Below are 23,354 nucleotides of genomic sequence, written 5' to 3'. Positions count from 1 at the left end.
ATACACACATTAAGTCGCGTAGCACATTTTTGACGTGGCGCAAAGTCTCCTTCAGCTGCAGGTCCTCAGAATTCATTAGCTCCCATTGATTTGCACACTTCACCTCTCAATAATTGTCTCTGTGCTAAGAGCTAATTCAGCAGGTCTTAGGCCAGGCTGTCCAGTTTATTTCCACAGCCTTTCAAGGGAGATATATATTTTTTGTCTTGTCAGGGCTTAAGCTGGTTCCAAATGCCAAGTCCTGATCTATAACTAACAAGAGAAAAATAATAATATTCTTATGGGCTCAGGCAAGCATCCTGACAGAATATCATATCTCAAGGCAGCTATCTGTTAAAAGTTAAATACAACTAACTGCTCCTAACATACTGCAGTGAATTAAAAAATAATATTTAAGCCACTCGACCAGTTTGAACAATTAAGTAATTACTTTGTTGACCGCTAGAGGGAGCTTAAGATTTTAGTATATGTGCTGGTTTTATTATTGATTAGTATTATTGATTATTATGCCGTTATCATTCATCACACAGCAGGCTTCCCAACAGTTAAAAGGCGCTTTATTTTCAAATCATTTTCAAACGGAATGCATTACACAAAAAAAGGCCAGAATTATTATAAAAGTAAAATACTAAATGGAATGTATCTTGTGCCATGTTGTATTTAGATGAATTTCTCTTGATTCTCTTAAATGTATACTACAGTTCTGCTTCTGTATGAATGCTTGTAGCTGAGTTTCAGTTTGTCAGGCAAGGTCAAAGGTGATCTAACTATCTAACTCTTTGGCCTCAGTTGTTGTTGATGATCTGTCTGGGTCTCCCATAGCTCATGCCGGCTTGAGACGCCAACTTGTTTGTTCCCATTTGCAGTCCGATGACGTTCTTGCCTTCGCTCAACTGCTCGTCGGAAAATTCCCTCTTGTTCTCTTGAGCCTTCCTGTAGACAATCGATATTTCTTTTTCTTTATATCTGCAAGTCTCATTTCATCCTAGCGCTACCGCTTACTTTGACACATCATGTTTTTAGAGAGAAAAAGACGTACTTATGGAACCAGCCGGGGTCTCCTTTGTAATTGCCATCATTCTTTGTGACAGCCAAGCTACCCAGAGCCGCCAAGGTCCTCTGGACAGCTGCCATATCCTTGCCTGGAGACGAATAATCAAATTAATAAAACATGTCGCAAACACTACCGACGAGTTGAAAGCCGTTCTTACTTTCGTAGAGGTCGACGGTTTGGAAAATGTCAGTTTTGGTGACTCCGTATTTTTCTGCCGCGGTGAGGAACAAGGAGATTTGCTCCATTTGAGCGAAGGCCATTGAGGACTTCTTGACGCTCTTTATTGGCTTGTTGGGTGCGTTCAAGCTGTTGATGAGCTCACCTAACACCTAGAGACAAACAAAAAATAGTGTTGTATATATGCGTAGCGCAGTCAAATGATAATCATTTCACTTACATAGCCATTCTTGAGCCACTCCTGGAAGCCAGGTCTGCCCGCCTCCGGCCGGCCCACTTGAGATCCGCACTGGGCCATGATCCACTCCACCAGCGTTTCCTCCAATTCCGTGTCGTACTTTTTATCAATCTTACTCTGCACTTCGCGGGTGAGACCGTAAGACGGGCCCTTGTTTGACATGTTGATCCTGTTAGGAAGGGAAAGTTGGCTTTTAGAAACGGCGAGAGGACTTCCGGAAACTTATTTTCTACTTTCCGGGATGCGAGTTTGATGGAATATTTAATGTTGGCCCCACTAGCAAAGGAAATCGAGAGGGGAAAAGGAGTTACATCATTCCTTCAATTCTGATGTTTGACTCGCGTATTTTTTTCCCCCAAATTGTTGCTGATAAATAATAAACTATATCGTTTAAGGTGGTAACATTGACCCGATAGAAAGTAAAATGCTATGTAGATTGTGATCATAGCTAAGATGAGGCTTTATAGTCTGTTTTTTTCTCTTCTTTTTGTTCCCTTTCATGTCTTTGATTGAAAACGATCGCACTCATGGGAATTTGATTTTCTTTAACTGGTTGCAGTGTATTTTTTTTTTTTGCATAGCAGCTGCACGCAGTACTTCTGGAAAGAAAATTGAGGCTGTAAAAGTTGACGCAACGCACAGCCGTTATGCAATCGCAAACCTTTTGGCAACAACCGCTCCGAATACTTGTGATTACAAACTGGTTGGCATGTCACGAGAGAAAAGGACGGAGGAACTCATGTTGTGACATTGTCAGAGTCTGAGAATGGTTCACACTAAATGGACGGACAGACAGATGGAGAACTTGAAAGGAGTGGGAGGAGCTTATTAGCTCATCACTGTAAACCTGTAAAGGCTGTATGGATAACTTAGCATTAGCATTTTTGAAATCTTCCATACAAAACTGTTCCTGTTCAGGTGGACCAAATATGACTTATCAGTTTTATTCAGTTTTAGTTGAAAAATAAAATCCCATTTGGTGTCCTGGGTTTTAATAATAAAGCTACATGTCTTGTGGAGCGCCAGCATTCTGCTTTTCTCCGAATCACACCCGGCTTCTACCTCCTATTAATGTCGTATGAGCTTCCTTTAGGCTTAGTCCTCCTTCCTGCATCCTGTTTGCTCATTCAGCTGTCACTTCCTTCCTCCCGGGCTAACAAAGAACAAAATGTGTATACAAGAGTCCAAACAAAACGCCAACCAATACTGAGAACTGCCCTGATAGCTAAACCCCTTCATAAAGCACGTCTCGTCGGGAAAGTAATTTGCTTTGAAACATCCAAATCCCGCAATCAAATCATTTTGTGGCATATTTTACTTAAGCAGATGCCATATGGAAGTGTTTAGAGCCCTGCGAGGAAATTCTTTTCCCACACTTCCTTTTTCTCGCCTACACGTCCATGGTATGTCCATATGGCTGCTTCGAATATTAGAAACGGGCTTCCTATTTTATCGCTGGTGCAAAACGGAGGCCTAACTCGCACGGCGCAAGATTGACAAACGAGGGTTTTGTCCTCGGGCGCCGCGCTGCTTTGGATGAGACTCGTGTCTGTTTATTGTCTGAGGTCGCAGCGGTTGTACGGGCGGTAAGAGCGTGGGCCTGTTTGCTAAATGATTCCAAACCAGCTCACTTTATCACAAACATCTGCTTGGACACTTATCTCTTGCAGTCTTAAGATCTGCGCTGTCCGGGCACATCCAAACCAGACGTGCTTATCGCAGAAGGCGGGGAAGTCTGCAGACTTTGACCTTTGAGCCCTCAACTGTACACTGATTGGAGGTCCTTTACGGTGCGAACCATCACGGGTTATTTTTCTTGGGGGGGATGATTGTAAACACATGATGCCAGAGAGCAAGATTTCAATCATATGCTTTTAATATTTACAAAAGAGTGGCAGCGTTTTAGCGGATGAGATGATTTGACACTGCGGGAAAGAATGATTCATTGTTATTATGACATGGTTAAGCAATTGCATTCTTTACTGCATGTCCTCATTCGGCTCAGTTGGAGCCTCTCCCAGGTGATTGAGGCAAGGTACACCCTAAATAACTATGTCACTCTATTGATCGAAGACTCGTTGGTCTTTATACTCATAAAGTGCAACCAAATTGAGTGGCTACAGACTTTTTTTCACATACGAAATAACTTATCTGAAGTTAGCCGAGTGGGAAGGGGAAAAGAAAACAGTCGGTTAATCATAGTCTGAAGGAGTCTGAATTTGAAACTCTCATGTATGTGTGTGTGTGTGTGTGGGGGGGGGGTTCTGTTTTGTCTACCGTTAAAAAGGTGTCGAATAGTACATGGGTGTGAAAGTTGTCATGCTTGATTCCACTGTATTCTAAATTTGCACTGGAGTTGAAACTTCCTCTTTTTACACCTGTGTGTGGATTTGCAATAGAAACCGCAACTTTACCTTTCAAGTCAATACTTGAGTGGTTTATCGTTCCTATGCCTAAAATGCCGAAAAATATTGTGTACAATTGATAAAAACTAAACTCTATGTTTCTATAATAGCGTGTCATTCAACCCTGACCCACATTTCCTGAAGCCCTGTGTTTTGCAACTTCCGTGTTGTCGCACCAGGTCGAGACTTGTAAATTGTCACATTCCGATTACGGACACGAGTTCCTCACCAATTTGATGCGGAAGAATTGAATGAGTTGTTTTGAGCGACTTGAATGCCGCCATAGCATACCTCAGCTATTACTCAAAAACATAACGGCTGCTTTTTTGCATCATCAACTCTGTCTTACTCCCGGCAGTCGTTGAAAACGATAACGTTGCGTAATTCCTCACAAGTGCAACACCATAAGCAAACAATAACATTTTGGAACAGTTCAATCTGAGGGAAGAAGGAAATTTCAGCAGCTGATTTTTGGAGACTTAGCTTGGTTTGGAAATGGAAAAGTGAAAGTGGGGTGAAAAGAATCTTTTACTTACTTTGTGTTGGAGTGTTCAGGTAATTAATGGTTCTCTTGTACTATTCTCTTCCCTTCTCTTATCTAATTCTCTTCAGCACAGTACACTGTGCACAGCGCAGGTTGCCAAGGTAAATACTGCAAACACCCTCGTCTGAAATATATGACTTCACCCGCATTCAAGGGAAAAGAGGGAGTCCGAGAAAGAGATACGCCTTTGGGTAGTCTTATTTCACTCTGTGACCCGCCCCTTTGCTCTTTCTCCCTTTCTTTGCTCAAATTGAAATTCCTTATTTAGGAGAAGGAAGGGAAGGAAAAAGAGGCCATGTGACAGGGGGAGTTTGGTGTGGTCACTGAGAAGCATTTTTCAAATATCTCCCCCGCCTCAACACTGTGCTGGATTAGAGGGGAGGGGGAGAGCAGGAGGGAGGAATGATAGAGGCATCAAGAAACAGTTTGTGGGAGGACAGGAAGGAGGCTGACTTATGGGAGAGCAGGGAAGCAGACGGAGGAGCTCATCTCTCGCCTGCGTGTTTGTCTTGTCTAAAATCAACACGAGCTCCTTTGCGCTCACGTTCGTTTTAATCTCGTGCGAAAGGAACAGGCTGCGACACGACCCACGCGAAGCTCGGGTTTGAAACGTGACCTTGTTCTGAGTTTGTTTTCATGCCAACAAAGCGGGAGACACTCCCCGCTGCAAACATGCCAAAGACGAGAGTCAAGTCTGCACATGGTGGGACTTTTTACGACAAACAATGACAACAGATGTGTGGAGTCATTAGTTGAGGCCTTCCAAGTCGCGAGCAAATAGTTGGGAGTCAGGCTCAACTCACTATGACTGTTGTAACAAGATTTGGGTTTTGTCTGGGAAGACTACATTTAGCCTATAGAGTGAAATGCCAGAATTTAAGTGGGCTTGGGACAGAGCCCTGAGGCCAATCGTGAAAATTCACATTGGCTTTTCCTACTGATACTTCAACTCGAATTTATTTAGTTTGTTACTTCCATTGATGCTTCTTTGTTGGATATTCTTAGATTGTGCAGATGTACCGCATTGTATTGTGTGCCACTCTGTAGATACCTATTGTGATGAGTCACCATTGAAGCTCCCCGGGCTTCCTCTGCAAACCACCAAACATCTGGTGGCTCGGAGTTGAGCTCTTCCTGTGAACAGACTTAACAGGTTTAATTTGGTTTTGGGGTGCTGTGACACTCAACTGAGTGTTAACGATCCTGCTGGGCGTTGCTAATTGAAAACGAGTCGCCTGGAGGACATACAAAACTGTGATGTCGTCAGGGTGTCACAAAACGATGCGGTAGATATTGTGACAGTGAATTGGCTTCTGAATGTGTAATGCACTGTAGGTCTGTTTTTATGGATTAATTATTTGCAGTATTGTGGGAGATAAAGAGCTGCAGTGTTTGCTGGATCTTTTTATCTTAACCTTTCATGTGCGCAACCATTAGTGGCTATGTGCACCATGAGACGTGTGCTCATAATGAGGTGCGGGCGTGCATGATTTATAATAATAAAAAAAAAGAAGCAATTATGGCCACAGGCTGCGGATGATAACAGGACCCAATAATAGCTGGACACAGCAGGAAGAGATCAATCATCTGCCCTTTTCTTCATTTGAAGATTAGCAGTCAGAATAAGGGATGGTGTTGTGTGGAGTTAAACCCTCTAGAGGGCGCTGTGTTTCATTCCATACACTGCAGCCGCTGATCTTGTCAACTGTGACCCCTAAACGTCCATATAAATCTTACACTGGCCATCCTCCCCCTCCGAGGATGCTCACCAGCTGCGCAACGGACATGTTCAAGGTGGATGCTAACAGCATTAAAGTGTAAAATACGCATGCGAGCCATCCTAGACAAGCCACATGCCATCTATGAGACAGTAATTTAAGAAATAAGATTAAGCTTGCGCTTAATTCATGTAGCCTGCGTTTATTGATCCACTGTGGGAGGGGAAGTGCACCGAGATGGAACAACTGAGAGCCGCAGGATAAGCTCGGCCTGTGTTTTCTTGAAGGGTATATACATCATTAGCTGCGCATGGGAGGCCCACCTCCGGTTGCATTTTAAAAAACACAATTTAGTTTCACACTTCTTTTTAAGATTCCCACAGAGGTGGGTTGGAATGACGAATGCACACTCGTGTCTGCACGCCGACTGGATTCACTGCTAATTTAGGCTTCCACTGGAGGATTAGGTGTTCTTAAACCAATCCGTAGAGATATGTGGGTGCAGTGGTGTGATCGTATGTCTGTGTTCACACCCCGTTGAAATCCTGAAAGATATTTTTGTTCCTCGGCTATGCGAGTAAAATTCATGTTAACAGCTGGAGAGAATTTTTAGTGTGCTCTGTGTGTAGTTCAGAGCTAGTTTGGGAAGTTTTAGATTGTTTAGATCATCTGTACATGGAGTAAGACCTTTCGGGCATTTTGATTTTCAGCACTAGACAGTGTTGGCACTCTTTGTTGATGTCTCCACTGGCGGGTCACAGCATGTCTGATGTCACATTATTTATGTCTCTGACGCACATATTACCATCCCGCCTACACGCGTCCTGAGATCGGTCGGGTTTTACTGTTCCAAATGACGAGCTCACCGGAAGTACTTGGTGGGGAAAAAAAAAGGGATGTTCATCAATCATGTGGGTGGGTGTGATGGTGTTGGTGAGTATGTGCCCCCATGTTTTTTTTTTCCGTTCCTCTCTCTGTTCTTATCTTCCCGCAGCACTTTTGTTGCATTTATAAAGTATACAAGTTATGATCACAATAATAATCAATTTTTTAAACAATAGATTTTTTGAACCTATTCCCAGCTAAACCTATGTTGAAGTTGAGAGCCTCATTTTAGGCAAAACTAGTGCTTTGCCACCAGCTTGTCTCGTCTCGATGCCAACGAACTGCATTGAAATGACTCCCATACCCTCCATTTAGACAAAAGTTGTGCTTTGTCGCTATCTCGTGGCATCTGTTGACAACTTCAAACCCCCAAAAGTCTACACACCCCTGTCCAAAACGGTCGAGAAATTAAATAATGAAACCATAATAATGATGATAATGTTTGCATACGTTCTCCACCATTAAAGTGTGCTACGACCTGCACATCTCAATTAATTAAAAAAAAAAAAAAAGGACAGAGAAATGTCAGTGAGGGAGTATAACTAACAATTCAAAAATGACAGATAGCACAAGGTGGATATCGAAACAATTGGAAGAAACAAGGGGACCATTGAGAGAAACAGGGCATATATAACAGTTAGCTAGATGGATGGATGGGGGAGTTATTGTGTTTAATGTTACCCAGGTGGTAAAGAAAAAAAATGGTCCATTTGAGAGAGGACAGGCAAGGTCAATGAGTCAGGTAGAGGAGAGAGAAAGCGGAAGGGTAGAAAACGGGTGCCAAGCAAGGTGGTGGGGTGGGGGGGGGATAGCATAGACTGAGAGCAAAATGGAGACTGGCACAAAATGATGGCACAAGATATTAAGAGGCTGCAAGAGGAGGAGCGCAATCCAGAGGGACACGCCAACTCCACTTTCATCTTTATGAATGAGCTGAGAGGCACGGAGGCTAATATCCAAGGAACAATAGCAACTAATGAAATGATCTTTCTTTACGCCGAATAATAATGAACAAGCTGTGCTGACATGTAGGTCACACAGGGGAAGGGATGAAAATTTGATGAACGAGGCAACCCCGTGAATAGCCGGTTAATGGAAATCTATGCGTTAACCCTGATTTATCCTTCCTGACATAAGACGCAAAATTCAAAAGGAGGTCGATTGTGAAGCCAAACATTCCATGGATGCACTTGGCGTCGGTTTGAGGTCAGTGACATCATGATGAGTAACTGACTGAGCATTTACTCTCCTTACAAAGATAGATTGTGAAGGCTCGAAAATAGAAGCCGCATATTCCTGAATATGCTACGATGGACATCATGTACGATTTTTAATTGACAGTCTGTCTGACTACTGTACGAGTGCATTTGTGCCCCTCAAGGTACAACGTGCATCAAGTCATTCACTGCCGGCTCAGTATAAAGATTGACGTCTATTTTCGTCAATGGCAGTGAACGAGTCAATTTACCATCAGACCCATTATTTAAAAATGATTTTCCCTTCATTGATAAGTCAAATCATACCACTATCTGAAATTGTACAGCAGTGGTCAGCGTGGGAATCTTGGGAGCACAAGGCATGGATGGAGCAAGGGTACTGACGTTTGTGCTCCTCATTACTGTCTTGTGTGGGCTGCTCTCCTGTCACCACAGCAACCAGACTGGCCACATCCTCGCTAATGCGTTTGTCTGGCCACTTATCGACTGTGCGGTTGTTGGATGTTTTTTGGTGGGAGCGTACGCCGCACACAGCGCTGTCAATCGCACGTCAATAAGAACCCAGCGTGGCTTTTGAAGTCCGCGGATATGACCAAAATTCATTAGCCTAAATCACATCAGACAATCAACTTTATGAACACGCTATTTCATCATCCTGGTTTCCTCTTCCTTTTATCCCACTAAGCCGCCCGCCCCCCCCGCCCCCCTCGAGGCTGCTCAGACGCTGACTGAAGTTTTAATAACGCTAAAAGGTTCACGCCTGGCTCTGTCATTTTCTCCCGTAACCTTGCTCATTCCGTAATGCTCCGATAACCTACCTGCCTTTTTCATCTGGTATCAGCGTACAATGCAATTTATTTTGCGCCCAGCTTGCCTTTCGGAATTAACTCCGATGATTTTAGAAAAGCCTCCGTTACCCTTCTTAAATTAAGATTGACGGACGGTTGCTCAACCTGATTAGCCTCATTTGGTCCATCTCGCATTTTGCATTTTTCCGCAGTGATAATCGGCCTTGTGTATTTAATCAAACGCCGCGACCCTGCGAAGGATAAGCAATAAGAATGATGGATGGACGCAAGCCAAAAAGTGTTTGCATAATAATTTATTGACTTCTTTTCTTTTCACATATTCTATCTTAGTATTATTGCTGCAGTTTTGGGAGCCTTTCAAAAAAATCTTCACTTTCAGTGTTCCCAAGATGGGAGGCTAATGTAACTCTTTATATCATAACGCATGCTGAGTACAATTCACAGGAGCAGGATGCAAATAAATAAAAAAAAAGTCTTTTTAAGTTAAATGTCATAACCTATCCATTCTAGTTATGTTTCTTTAACATGCCTTTTTCAGTCCATGGGATGGTGGAACACCTTTTCTGTCGTTTCCATCGGAAGGCTGCACAGAGAGCACGATAATAATACATATTCTTGAAGCTTACTCATCTAGGAATTCATCTTCATTCATCATCACCCTAAATTATGTTTCCAAATCGATAATGGTTCATTCCTAGATGTCAAATATGTACAGCAGTTTCAAAATACACCACCAAATCTGCTTGTGGAAACTCTGAATGTGTGACAACCATAGAAGGATATTTTACTGTTCAATTAAAAGGGTTGTGTGTCGTTGTACACAGCGGAAACACTTTTTTTTTTTTGCTGTAAATTCCCCGCATCATCTTTGCGGGCATCATGAGCACTCAGGTGTGTTACACAGTGCGGGACTCATTATCAGTGCACACGTGTGTTTTACCCACTGGACGCGTTGCGCTAGCACAGCACCAAAATGTTGCCAAGGGTTCGGCAAAAGCAGCAAGGCGATGTCAGTGTGCTTGCGACATGAAGCGGTGAGCGGAAAAAAGGTTTGCACATGGATAGCCGGTGCTCTTCTATTTGGTGTGTTTTAAAAACAGTTCAGCGCTGAGATGTATGAGTGTCTTTCGGCAAGTAATTTTGAATTTTGTCGACTCTAGCGGGCAAATTGGCTCTTTTTTCCTCTACACTCATGCGTATGCATCTTTTGCATATCTCGGGAAATTACCGTTATTTGTGAGCTACAACAAAGGCAAGTAACGAGGGCCGCTCACTCCTCGACGCGATTTCAACCGAGCTTAATATTATGAAATTGCTCATTTGTGTCTGTTGGGTTCTTTAAAGGCACCTAGTGTCACCTAGGTTAAACAGCACCAAAGGTTAGTGGTGGAAAGCGGATTCTTCTTCTCTGTGCTCCTTCAAAGTCATAATCCAGCGGTGACCTTTTGTGCCCTGGTGGTCCTCGGAGGGGAAACCTCTTCTCCAAAATGTCACATGAGGCGGAGAAGCCTCTGTCAGACGTAGGCTGACTCGCTGGACTGGGTCCTGCCCAGGTTGGGGGTCTGAGACAGGTGGGAAACGTCCTTCTTACGCACTTCGCAGATGGACTTCCTTCGGGCCTGCACGCCGCGGATGGCCGTTTTTATCTTGCGCCAACCGAGGTGGTTGAGCTCGGCCAGATTGAGCACCACGCAAATGCCGCTGACGGCGAACATGAAGACCAGGAAGACGGTCTTTTCCGTGGGGCGAGACACGTAACACTCCACCTCCTTGACGCACGGGTAGCGGTCGCACTCAAACATTCCCGGCACGTTGAAGCCGTACAGGAAGTACTGGCCGGCCAAGAAGCCGATCTCCAGGGCGTTGCGGAAAACCACCTGGATGACGTAGAAACGGGAGATTCCTTCCTGTCGCCGCACTTTGGAGCTCTTGTGCGTGGGTGGGAGCCCTCGAGGTCCGTTGGGGATCTCCTTGACCTCCAGGCAGTCGTGGTCCTCCTTACTGCTGTCGGGGTGCACCAGGATGCCGTTGATGTTGCGGGAGTGAAGCTTACGAGCGTGATGGTCGTGATGGCGGCCGTGGTGACCGTGGCCGTGGTGGTCCATGTGAGGGTGCAGCAACGAGTAGCTGCGGTCCCGAGCTTTGGCCGACTGGTGGACCGAGTAGGTGATGAAGCACAGGCTGGGCGTGCACACCAAGATGATCTGGAAGACCCAGTAGCGGATGTGCGAGATGGGGAAGGCTTTGTCGTAACAAGCCTGGTTGCAGCCGGGCTGCATGGTGTTGCAGATGAACATGATCTGCTCATCCTCGTACACCTTCTCGCCCACTATGCCCACGATCAAGATGCGGAAAATCACCACCACGGTTAGCAGGATCCTAGAAGAAAGAGGACAGGAAGCTGAGTGTGTGGATGCAAGGAGAACATTTGTCTTGCCCAGCAACTTCATGCATATGCATGGACAAGTTATTGCTAAACAGCTGGGATGAAAATGATAGCAATTCATAGATTAGACGCTCACAAATCACGAGGGGGTGGGGAGGGGGTGCCAATATGGACGCAGAGTGACTCACCCTCCACATTGACATCGGTGCGTGTATGCCTGCACATATGCTTCAACTGTTTGTCCTACTAAACACTAAATATTCCCCACTGGTCCCGATCCAACTTGGCCACTGCAGAGGAGGAATGGGCCTTTACGATTGCACCGTCAGCGCTTTGTAATGAGCAGCGAGCGCCCCGCGCACATCACGGGGGGAGCCCGCTGCCAAAATGCAGTGGATGCGCATACTTCCTGCGCCGAAGAGCCAATTACTTAGAACCCGCTTGTCTCTAGGCAGCCAGGGGGGAGATCAATGGGAGCTGACGCCAGGTGGGATGGGCCAACTTTGTGCGCGAGCTTCAGAGAAAGTGGACCTAACTGCTCGGAATTGAACGAAGTGTTTCTAATAATTTGACTTTCTCGTTGCAAGCTAAAAGGCCTCACTTGCAGTTAAAGGCCTGTTGCCAAAGCAACGGCTTAAACGTGAGATGTCTAAGCGGGATGAGAGAAAGAAAAAAAAAAGGTTTACGTAAGCTATGCATGCTGGAAAATGTAAATATTGTTCGACAAAAGAAACAAGGCTTCTTTTGTGGAGCAGACGGCGGAGAACACGTGTTAGGGTGAAAGAGGTTTCAAATGGAGTCGTGCTCCACCTGCGAGCGTATGCCAAGTGTGTTTTCTTCTGCGCGAGACGCAGACACGGAGACAATGAGTGAGAGTCAACCATGTGTGTGACTTGCGCCAAATAGCAAACGTGCCCGGCCGTCTGTGATGGAGCAGCTGTGAGTGCGTACGCTACAATGACTTTCTCTCCGTGAGCGCCCGGAACATAGTAAAGCTCAGATGCACCTTTGGACCTCCATAAATTAAATTTAAAGTTGCCGTAGCGCAGGCTTTGGTTTTAATCAAAAGGTTGAGGTAAGGAGGTAAATTGTGTGATGTGTGTGCTCCTCGACTGGCTAACAGGATAATCTGCACGTGTGCAGATTGCTGCATTAGCAGAAAGCAATGAAGGCAGGTTATCTGCAAACATCAGTGTTTTAGTACTGCGGAGCCCCACAAGCGTGCTTGAGCACATTGGGCCAGAACCGCCCCGAGCTGTGAACCAGCAGAAGATTTGAAAACCATCACTCCTAGCCAGAAAATACATTTTGAGTTGAGCACATGAGGAGAAATTTGAAACAGATGCAGTTTTTTTTTTTGTACCTATGCAGTTATCATTACTTATTTTGATCACGACGCACCACCGCTTCAAAAAAATGTTTGTAAAAAAAACACTGTCTTTAAAAAAATATATGTAAAACAAATAGCCCATTAATGTTAAGTGAAATCACAAAAAAATTGTTTTTTAAAGTCATGTTTAGTTGAAGCAGTTGTCTATTTTATCTGTAATAAAATTTTAAAAAAGAAACTTTATTCTGAAATGCCACTGTTAAAAATGCACTTCTAATTAGGTGACGGTATTTGTACGTTAAGCAAAAAAAAAAATCAAATAGTCACTAAAGTAACTTAAGTTACTTTCTGAAGGTGCAGTCACTGTGATAACACTTTGTGTGTATCCCGCGGGCTTCAAAACGCACACACACACATTCATTCATAAGACAGCTGCTGCCGCCAACCCTCCAGGGACGCCAAGAGCCCGCAGCATGACAGACGTATCCAAAAAAAAAAAATTCCACACATATTCTCTTTCTGTCACACACACGCCTGAGGTGCTCCACCCAGTTCCAGTTTCTCGTTCAGGGTCACGACAGGCTCGAGTCTGTTCGGGGCCAAATCAGAGACTTATTAGCATCTCGGGATAGATTGCGTTTGATCATCAAGCTCCCGCTATAATGCTGAATGTGCAGACGCAGGGGTGCAGCCGGCCTTATCGGAAGGGTCAGGAATAATCTCTGCAGTAAGGCCTTGAGTCCAAAGATTTATCCCAACCATACGTGCTCAATAATAAGCTCCACCGAGTGCTGTAATGAATAAAGACTTGCGCAGGGCCGAGAAATTAGGCCGCTTAACGACGAGCGCGTCGATGTTTCTATCTTACTGCCACTCATTGGGCAACGACTCCGCTTTGCTTTAATAGTTTGGAATATACGGTAGACAGGCCGCCTGAGGGTCCACTCAACAGCGCCGTGAATGATGTCTTTAAGAGCTCTCAAGTTCAATCAGCATATTTTTAGCCAACGATTAAAACGTAAATGGTTTGGAAGTACGGTGGACTGAGGAGAACGCTAATAATCGCTTGTCTTGCTCATGAGGGAATCAACGTCTTTCTGGGATTGAGAAACTGAGCCTCATTAGTTTAGGAGAAAAACAAAATAAGATTATTTTGAGGATGATGAACCCCCAGTCTTCATTTTCCAATCACCCTTTCATCTATAATGCTCTTCTCATCCTCTTTCTTTCCTGGCAGAAGAAAAAATAAATTCTCTCTGTAGGCCTCAGTGCATTTTTGCTGACTGCGTCAAAATGCAGTTCTTGAAACTACCATGAATCTTATTGCTTTCCAGTGTTTGGAGTAACGACAGCTTCTCCGTCATCAAAAATATGATCACCGCTGAGGTTTTGCACGGTCTCTAGTGCAGGCTGCTAAGTTCAGCAAAACTATCCAACTTTCATTAAAATCCCAGCATTGATTTATTGCACTTTAATGCATTCTCAAGTCTCACATAATAGGGAACAGAATACGGACGCTTCATGCATGTAATAGCATATCATGGTTTTGATTAAGGCTATAATTCGGTGCAATAGATAATGCATTTTTGCACGTTTAAAAACTATGATAGGAAATTATGAGACAATTATGATACGCTATTACAAACGCACAATGTTTTCTCATCATTAAAATTGAGATGGGGGTGCCAAACAAAATTGTAATTACTTTTTTTTTTAAAGGTCTCCAGATTTTTTTTTTATTAATTGTCATTACTTTTTTTTTTTTTTTTTTAAAGCTCTCCAGATTTTTAAAAAAATATTATTCCTTAACCCAACACCGTTGAATACAAAGAGTGTAAGGGTGAAGGATTAAATTAGTTGCACCCTTCTTGACTCGCTCGATTGATGGCTTTCCTTGGCCTCCGGCCTTCTATGTTATCTTTGCTGATATATGATGATAAAAGAACACGTATGACTCAATAAGTGGCAGTCTGGCCTATTGAGCTTGTCTTTCCTCTCGTGCTGCCTCCTCTGCGGACCCCGTGTCATCATTCATGAGCTGAACCTCAACTCACTCTCTTTCCGCTAAGTGCTCTGTGCTTCCCACAACGGGACGCAGTGCGGGCATTCCGCCATTTGAAACAGAAGCTTACTGCTCGCCGTTTTAACACACTTTGTGGCCTGGGTCCAAAGCATTGGATTTTTCAAATACTGTATTTCTAAGGAAAACGTTTGTCTTGTGCAAGAGAAAGATTGGACACTTCATTAGGCACACAACCTAATGTAGGAGCTGTATTAAAACTTCTGCTTGTGCATATTAAATAATGTTCAATTACACTGTTATAGACATTAATGTACCAATGTCATACATCATAATTAGCTTCTTCTAGTAGTGTAGCCCTCTTGTGAAGCCAACTATGTTCAAACATGAATAATATATATATTAAGATGAGAATGAACGCACAAAACACAGATCTCTTCTTATGTGATGTACATGAGGGCTGACTGGAGGAATAATTGATACTAAAGAGAAATTTGCAAAGATGAAGAAGCACTTTAACGTGCAGGTTCAAGTTCAACCATCCAATAAATTGATCTTCATTGAGAATTTAAATGTAAAACAGGCCTTGGGGCTTATAAATAGTTCATGAAACATAGCTTCATTTAGTGTCAAACTCATTTTTGTTCTGGGGCCATATTGTTATGGTTTTCCTCTGAGAGCCATTATGACTCAGAACTGTATAGTATGTACAACAAATTGATACACAACTAGTGTGGAAGTCGAGGAAAATAGTTCAACTATATTTAATTTATCATGAAAGAGATTTTGGTCAAAATGAAACATCAGATAAAGTAAAATAATATAAGGCGCTGAAAGTTCGAGAACGTAGAGAGCACGGCAGAGCAGTGAAACATTGCACATGCTCTGGGAACTTAGGCGGCCCATCAATATCTTGCAGCGATGAATAATATCCTGCAGTGACTCAACGCTGAGCTCAGCTTTACCAGAAAATCCGCCACTAAACAGCAAAATCGATTGTAGTCAACATGGCGGCTTGCCGCACAAATAAACGAATGACAAATTGTTTCATCTAAAAGACCAATGAGCTCCTTCAAGTCATCATAGAATGATGGATTGCTAATCAAATGTCGACATTTCCATCATGGAGAAGTTATGATTCAAAGTCAGGAGGGAAGCTTTTGGGGAGAATTTTGGAGCTCTTGTGAAAGTAGGGTACCTCCCCCTGCTGGTTATCTTGACCTACTTAGGCTAAGAGGCAGCTCGAATGCAAATAACTACTGCAGTAGGGAACCATTCAAAAAGGCCTTGTACAAACTTTGCGTTCAAAAAGCATGTAGTAAATGTTTTGAGGAAATGTTTTGGTTTTGCGTTTGACGTAAATAGTGCAACGGGATTTGTTGGGACATGCTAACAATAGTTAGATAGGTACCGTTAGCATAATCATACACCCTTAAAACTTGGAAAATTGGACCGACAAATTTCAATTGTTAACTTATTTCTGACCTAGCAAGGTATTCAAAATGCAACACAAGGGTGGTCATGCCAATATTTTTTTATTTATAACGGACATGACCTCTGCTGTGGCTTCCACATAATTGTGTCATTTTTATGACATTTTTTTTACACTGTTCAGTTGGAGGGGTGTGTAGATTAAAGTGTTCAACACAAAAAAAAAAAAGTAGAAATGCAGCCATGGGGAATTTTTCATTGGCGTTATTTGGAACAGCTGTAGCTTTGTAAATGCATGAGGACGACATGGTTCTTCTAAAAACGATGGCCTTCTGGCTGCTTATTAAAGGTGCTGTTTATTCAGCCAAAGCTGCATTGCTGTGTAAATATATGCAATAAATATTGCATGTCATTTCTCTCTAAATAGCTCTGCGCTACTAAATTCAGTGCAGAGTAATGTGAAAATTAAAAAATGCACATGCTGACTATTTATTTTGCCCTCACATCCTTTCTTCTTCCTCCATCCAGCAATAGTAAGGATTTTATCTTCTGAGGACCACCCACCCCACCATTATCTTTTTCTCTTTTCTCGCTCCACTTGTCTACGGCTCTTTCCCTGCAGCATTGCAGTGGAGAGCAAAATGCATCAAATTCCTTCCTTCCTTCTTTCCTTCTTTCCTTCTTTCCTTCTTTCCTTCTTTCCTTCCTTCCTTCCTTCCGTCCACTGTACCTGCAAGGTGTACACCTCTCATTTGAGCATTTGAGGTGGTGCCCCCAAGGCTTGGTGCGACACACACACCTGAGCACATTTCAAGGAAAAACATGCTCACGTTATATGCCGAGCATTTCTTCTTTTCCTTTCCCCAAAATATGTTTAATACATCCTGTATGACTGAGTGTGAGAAACTATTTTTAATCCGGGCTATTATAAACTGCTGATGCTTACATGATGACAGAGCGTGAATTTTCCAAACAGCTGTAGAACATTGATTCCGTCATAAAACGAAATGTTCCGATTCCCTCACAATTTTTTTTTATATCTTTTGCTCCTGGCTGTAATTTCGCTCTGTCGTAAGAAGAAAGTGATGTGTTTTTCAGAGCTAAGAAATTATTTACGGTATTTTGACGTGGCGAATGTTCAAAGTCAACTCTGAATAAAAAGCTTAAGTCATATATTTCTAATGACAAAACCAGATATTTTCATTTCTCTGATAAGACTGATGGAGCCTAATGTCTTTTCCATATCTTTGTGCAGAGCAATTATGATCACAGAAAAAACCCACAATGAGTCACAGTATGGAAGCCACCTGCAGTTAGTCTGAGGCATAGAAGCAAATCTCACTTTGTCCTTTTCCAAGTCTATGATTAAGCCAGCCTATGCTATTTTCTATTTCTGGTTTAATTACCTACCTAATACCATATGTTAGCTTCAAGACTACAATAAAGAAAAAAAAACCATAATGGAGCACACAGTGTCTGATGGTGCAACGCCATCGTCATATTGCAAACAAATGACTGCCATGCAAAGGACAATTATCAGCCAATGGGAGACGATGATGTCATATACTTTGGCCTAGCATCATTTCAAATGTGTGCAGGCATGCAATGTATTTAGAGTTTCAAATTCTACACAGGCTCAACATTCTACTTGCTGCATGCTCCGGCCACACTGTGTTAAAATACACTTGAATGGTGCGCAACTGTGAAACGCCGCATCACAGTTGATCGTGTTGGCACGTGCAACAACGGATCACTACTGACCACACCCAACTGGGGGGGGGGGGGTAGTGGGTTGGCTGTGGTCAGTGGTGCAACAGACTTGAACCTTTCAACCCACAGAGGTCAGTGCAACAATTTTGACTCCATAACACTGTTGATGATGAGGAGTTGGTCCAATTTAGGAGGCACCTGTACAGCATAAGACTGTGCCAGAGGGTGAGCAGCATTCTCCAACTTGCTGGGAAATTCCAAAAATAGAATTGGGATGGATTTCCTGACCATGCAAACACATGCTTAGGGGTTTGTCACCTCAAATAGTGTATACAGTAATCTACAGATACCTCTCTAGAGAATTCTAAAAAAAAATCGGATCGTGTTTGACGTTAATGTTCTGCTGCATTGCTAAAAATAGGGCCTCTCAGCTCATTATGTGTAAAAGTATATCCAGATTCGATATACAGTGATCCCTCGCTACTCCGCGTTTCGTTTATCGCGGCTTCACTACATCGCAGATTTTTTTTTCCAAATTAAAGAAAAACATTTAACAGGCAAAATAAAACTTCTAAATTGAGGAAACATGTGTCTAACCTTTAGTACAATGTAGTATTGCTCCAAATGTTCATTTACATCACTCCGAGACTCCGACTGTTTTCACGTGTTAGCATGATCACGAATCAGCATCTTTCCGCTAACTCGTTAGCCTGCCCAGTACTTCTTGTTGGTGACCGTACTTCGCGGAATTCACTTATCGCGGGTGGTTTATGGAACCAATTATCCGCGATAAACGAGGGATTACTGTAAACACTTTGACGACAGGGACAAACCGAAAAGACTTAGGGAACTACGGCCGACTAGCTCGAGTACAAAGCGGTGCCAAAAACAATGTTTAGTAGTTTAAACTGCCTGGACAAGCAGTAATTATGCGGGGACCTCATCGGAAAACTCTAACGTTACAGCTAGCTAATGCCCCGGGGGCTAACTTGAGAGGCTCGCAGGACAAACACGATCTGAGTGAAAGCAAAACATGTTGAACTAGTGTCTGACTTTATTGTAAATAAATAAAGTGAGTTGTATGTTCATATCCTCAGGGTGTCAACCAGCCTCTGGATTGTTTTACCCATTTCACATTAACACTTAGCCCTGTGTAATTTGGGGTTATTAAGCTAATAGCCTATCATAAAAAATAAATAAAAAACACACAACCAAAACAAGTCCTTAAAGGACCATTCTAAATTTAGCCAGAAAAGCTTCCAGGCTGATTATAATGGTGACTCGGGGAACCATTTTAATGTTCTTCCACTGAAGTGCATGATCAACAAATAGCTTAATTAAGCACAGGAGCGGGAGCCATTACATTGTTCGAGAGTATTCATTATGACTTTTGAAAGCGGGAGCAGACAAATTGAGAGTTGCTTCCATGCCTCTGAAAAACTACAGGTGGCTTTCTGCATATTGTATCCGGTTGACTTGATTTAAACCCCCCCAAAAAAACGCATTCAATTATTTGTTTGACCACTAGGGGGCGGAAAGACTCATTTATAAAAACAATCACAACAGTTAGCGATTAGCTTAGCAAGTAGCCATGGCTGACATGTTAGCAAACAGTTGCCTACTTACAAATCCAGTAGAAACAGAGCAACACGGACATCCCTTTGGTCTCCTTTATCCGGCCACCTGTTGAACGCAATTCCAATATTCACTAGCGTTTTGTGCTCTCTTTTAGCGCTAGCTAAATATTCAGCATTCTTTAGCAGTTATTCGAACAAGAAAAAGAAAAAAAAGAGCTTACAAATGGTTCCACGAAACTTGCAAGTCGGAGCTCAATTCCTAGCGGTAACCCCATGAGCTGCGGTCGTATAATCGCACGACTATAAAATCGAAATGCATCCTAAAATCCAGTCAGCATCCTTGCAGGTTTTCCTTCCATCTCTCTGCACGCCTAGCAGATTTAATTGCTTAATAATGTGCGTTCAACCACAAGCAAAGCTCCATAAAATGACTTAGTTGGAAGGAAAATCCCCCAGAAAACCAATCATAATTCCGGGCCAGCGAGGTTTGGCGTCACGTAATGCAGCTCGCATCATCTCTGTCGTTGTGATGCAGTGACGAGTATTAGGTGTCAGATTTTTAGTCAGTCACACAGAGATGATGCAGAGTGCAAATATTCCAGCATGTCTGCTTGATGCCAATCAAAATAAAAGCTTCAACCTCTCAGGTGAGGATTTCAATGTGAAGTGTTTGCAGATAAGAAAAGCCGCTCTGGTCTGTCTTTTTCATCTGACACCTCTTCGTTTCCTTTCTTACCCATTTTGCCTTGGGGTAAATCTTACCGTAGCAATACCTGGGCTATTAGGTTGTAGCAACACAGGAACCTCTCTGAAGTAACTGTAAAGCTTCCTATTGATTATGTGTGATTAGTTCATCCCTTAACTAACAGTTAAGTGGGCAGGGGAAGGTGAGGAGGTGTGGAGAGGACAACGTGGAGTGGATCCAAAATGAGGGAGGAGATGTCCTCACGCAAGAAACAGTGGCAAATAAAGCGGTTTCTTACCTGCCAATCATGGTAGAGTGCTGCTGGACAGCCGCTTCCAGCAGCCTCTCCAAAATGGTCCATTCTCCCATGGTGAGGCGTCAGGGTGATCAGACCAAACGGCGTACTCGGAGGTGACCTTTCTTCCACTTGGACGGGGGTGCAGCCACGATGACCCCCGCCTCACCTCAGCCCACCCCACCGGCTATCCTTTGACCTCTACACCTGGCCTTGAGTGATGTTTTTACGCTTCCTCTAGGCCAGTCGTGCTATGATTCCCCTGCCAGTGGTGGAGAGGTGCCGATCTAATTGCTGAACCTCTTCTCTCCTCTCTTCCTCCCGGGCTCTCTCTTTGCCTGCCCCCCCCCTCCTCCTCCCCTTGTGCAGCGATGCTTGTCCTCCCCTACCGCACCACTCTGTTCTGCACTACAGCATATGCTATAGCTCACTGTTTGACAGGCATGATCACCCTCGTTCCCTTGTCGTCGTTCCCCACTCAACCTCCGGGCTGCTCCTCCCGGTACCTCAGCTGGCCTCCCTGCCACCAGTGCTGATCTCTGCTCGTCCTTGCATCCTCTTAAGATCTTCTTCTCCTCTCACCTCAGGACACATGAGGCATTGGGCTGATCCCGGCCGGCTTACCTCAGCACACAGCAGCGTAAACAAAGCCTCTCGCGCTGGATAAAAGCCCCGACTCCCGCTCTCCTACTTCCTACTGAGGACTGCAGAGCCGCGCAGATCCTGTCTGCTGAATGTCATTTTATGACTGGAGGAATGGTCTCTCCCAAAGCTCCAAGCGCTACAAGGACCCATAAAAAAAACTGCACACACACACGCACGCATTCATAGACACGCACGCACAAGCACGCGGCCACCCAGCCCCTTCGTCATAAATCAAGCTGCCGTGCTGCATCCAGCGAGGCTGAACCAAGGCTCTGCAGACCTCCCGTCCTGCCTTGTCCCCCTTTGCTAATTTGAGCACACTCCAGTGCTCAGAATCACGTCTGCTGCAGGGAGCACTCGTGAAAGGCTGTCCTGTAAAAGCCTATTTCTGGGCTCCATCATCTTGACTCCCTGCAACCTCCTCCCCACGCCAGCACCTCAACCCCACTAGCCATCTCTCTCCTTCTCCACCTTTTTTTTTTTTTTTTTTTTTTTTTTACTCACGTTTATCTGCAGATCTTTCCCCAACTCGCTCTGCTCTCAGCGCTCAGTCCCCATCTCTGCGTTCCCTCTCCACCTCTGGCTCGTTCTCGTGCAGGGAATCGCTCTATCTCTGTCACATTGTGAGCATGCAACACCCCCCCGCACCCACTCGCCTCCCCTCTTTCTCTCTCTCTCCCTCTTTTCTTGAGCTCTCTCCTCCCTCTCTCCCGCCCTCCCTGGTAAATGTGCTTACTCTCATCACAGCTTTACTTATGCTTGCAAGAATGCCTCCTTCTGGCCACAAATGAGGGATTCAACATCTCACGCTGCATTATGTCTCATCATCACTGCAATCCTTTCTTCCATGGTCTTTCCCCACACTCTTCCGCAACTCTCATCCATGAAAAACCATTTCAGGAGAATTGTGTCCCTGCTTCTCCACCATCCCCCAGTGATTCCCACCTTGGCTTATACTGTCAGCAATGACAACACACCGACTTTACCCTGACCCAACCCTCATGCCATTCCCATATTCCCTTGCCTAATCGGCCCCTATGCTCTTCATTCTGTTCTCTCCTACTCCACCCCCCCCTTCATTACATCCCGCATGCTCCCCATCCCTCTCCGGAGACATGAGTGCGGTATTGCACTTTGCTGTGACATTGAAAGCTGCATTCATTAGATTTATATTAAGGTGATGTGGAGATGGGAAGGTCTCCCTCCATCATGCGCACACATGTAGGCAGAGATGCGTCATCACATATAGGCAGCCCCACTCAAGGAATCCATAATTTGCCGTGTACAGTATAAAGGTGGGGGAATAAAAGACACATTTGTGAGTCATCGACGGGCTTCCCCATCCACAGAGAATTGGGTGCACTAGTTCAGCGTCGATCAATAATGCAGCGGTATGATGAGCAATTTGCACATCGGATTGAAATCACCGCTTGAAAGCTTACCTCTTACTCATGCTTCATGTTTTATCTGCCGTCCAACTATAGGCACTGTGAAAATGTGTTACCAGGTCAGAAATTCTGCTCTAGTGAAATGAACAACAAATGTGATTTCCAAACATGCAGGTGAATGAATAGAAAGGTCTAATAGCGGACAGAGTGGAAGACAAATTTGTCAGTTCAGCATCTTGAGGTCATTCTCTTACCAAGGACATATGGCGTAGTTGAGGAGAGCAGCAGTGGGGAGTCGGACAGTGAAGGGGGATGGCTCGAGTTTGGCTAGGTTCAGGGCTCAGAAATTGTGCACAGCGAAGCGCTAAATTCATATGAAATCCAATCATGTAGTGTACTTACCGTTTGGATGAAGGTCATGTTTCATTTCACACGTGTAAACAAGCACCCGTGTCTTCTTGTGGGATGCTACTATCAATTTGTGAGCTCGGGTTTTGTTGGAAACTTAAATTTTCCTCACAGTAAAATAAATGTGATTATTAATGATTGGTTGCTTCCACATCTCAGTTCTCTGTGATATGACTTTGCATCATGGATTCTTTCAGTTTTTATTTGGTAAAGTAAAGCAAAAAGATTCTGAAATTACTATAAAAAAGGGAAGTCATAAAGGACTTGACAGGAGGTTTTATCGCGGGGCCGTTGTGTAAAACTAAGTGTAGGCCTTTGTAATCTCAAATACAATTGCAGTACTATTCATCTTCTCATCTCTTTATTTTTTTAATTATATCAGATATATTGAAATGAATAAAAAATCTTTGCATGAAATTGATCACAGGTTTG

At 43.8% G+C, this 23,354-nt stretch overlaps 2 protein-coding genes across 2 annotated transcripts; both read right to left on the bottom strand.

Annotated features, from left to right (window-relative positions):
• Window positions 1–540: 540 nt before the first annotated feature.
• On the bottom strand, window positions 541–4,587 carry LOC133168596 (transgelin-like). Its single transcript, XM_061300259.1, has 5 exons — window positions 4,411–4,587; window positions 1,452–1,638; window positions 1,212–1,383; window positions 1,040–1,142; window positions 541–933 (listed from the first exon to the last, which is right to left on the bottom strand). Exons 2-5 carry the CDS (start codon window positions 1,629–1,631, stop codon window positions 786–788), a joined length of 603 nt encoding a protein of 200 aa, XP_061156243.1. The 5' UTR covers window positions 1,632–1,638; window positions 4,411–4,587; the 3' UTR covers window positions 541–785.
• A 4,745-nt stretch (window positions 4,588–9,332) lies between these two features.
• On the bottom strand, window positions 9,333–21,742 carry LOC133168593 (gap junction delta-2 protein-like). Its single transcript, XM_061300256.1, has 2 exons — window positions 20,485–21,742; window positions 9,333–11,426 (listed from the first exon to the last, which is right to left on the bottom strand). The coding sequence occupies exons 1-2, from the start codon at window positions 20,553–20,555 to the stop codon at window positions 10,562–10,564; spliced, it is 936 nt and encodes a 311-aa protein (XP_061156240.1). The 5' UTR covers window positions 20,556–21,742; the 3' UTR covers window positions 9,333–10,561.
• Window positions 21,743–23,354: the final 1,612 nt, after the last annotated feature.

This window comes from Syngnathus typhle, linkage group LG15 (genome assembly GCF_033458585.1).
Source record: "Syngnathus typhle isolate RoL2023-S1 ecotype Sweden linkage group LG15, RoL_Styp_1.0, whole genome shotgun sequence".
Lineage (NCBI taxonomy): Eukaryota > Metazoa > Chordata > Actinopteri > Syngnathiformes > Syngnathidae > Syngnathus > Syngnathus typhle.
The sequence above is the reverse complement of the archived record's forward strand: the minus strand, read 5'-3'. Positions and strand labels throughout refer to the sequence as shown.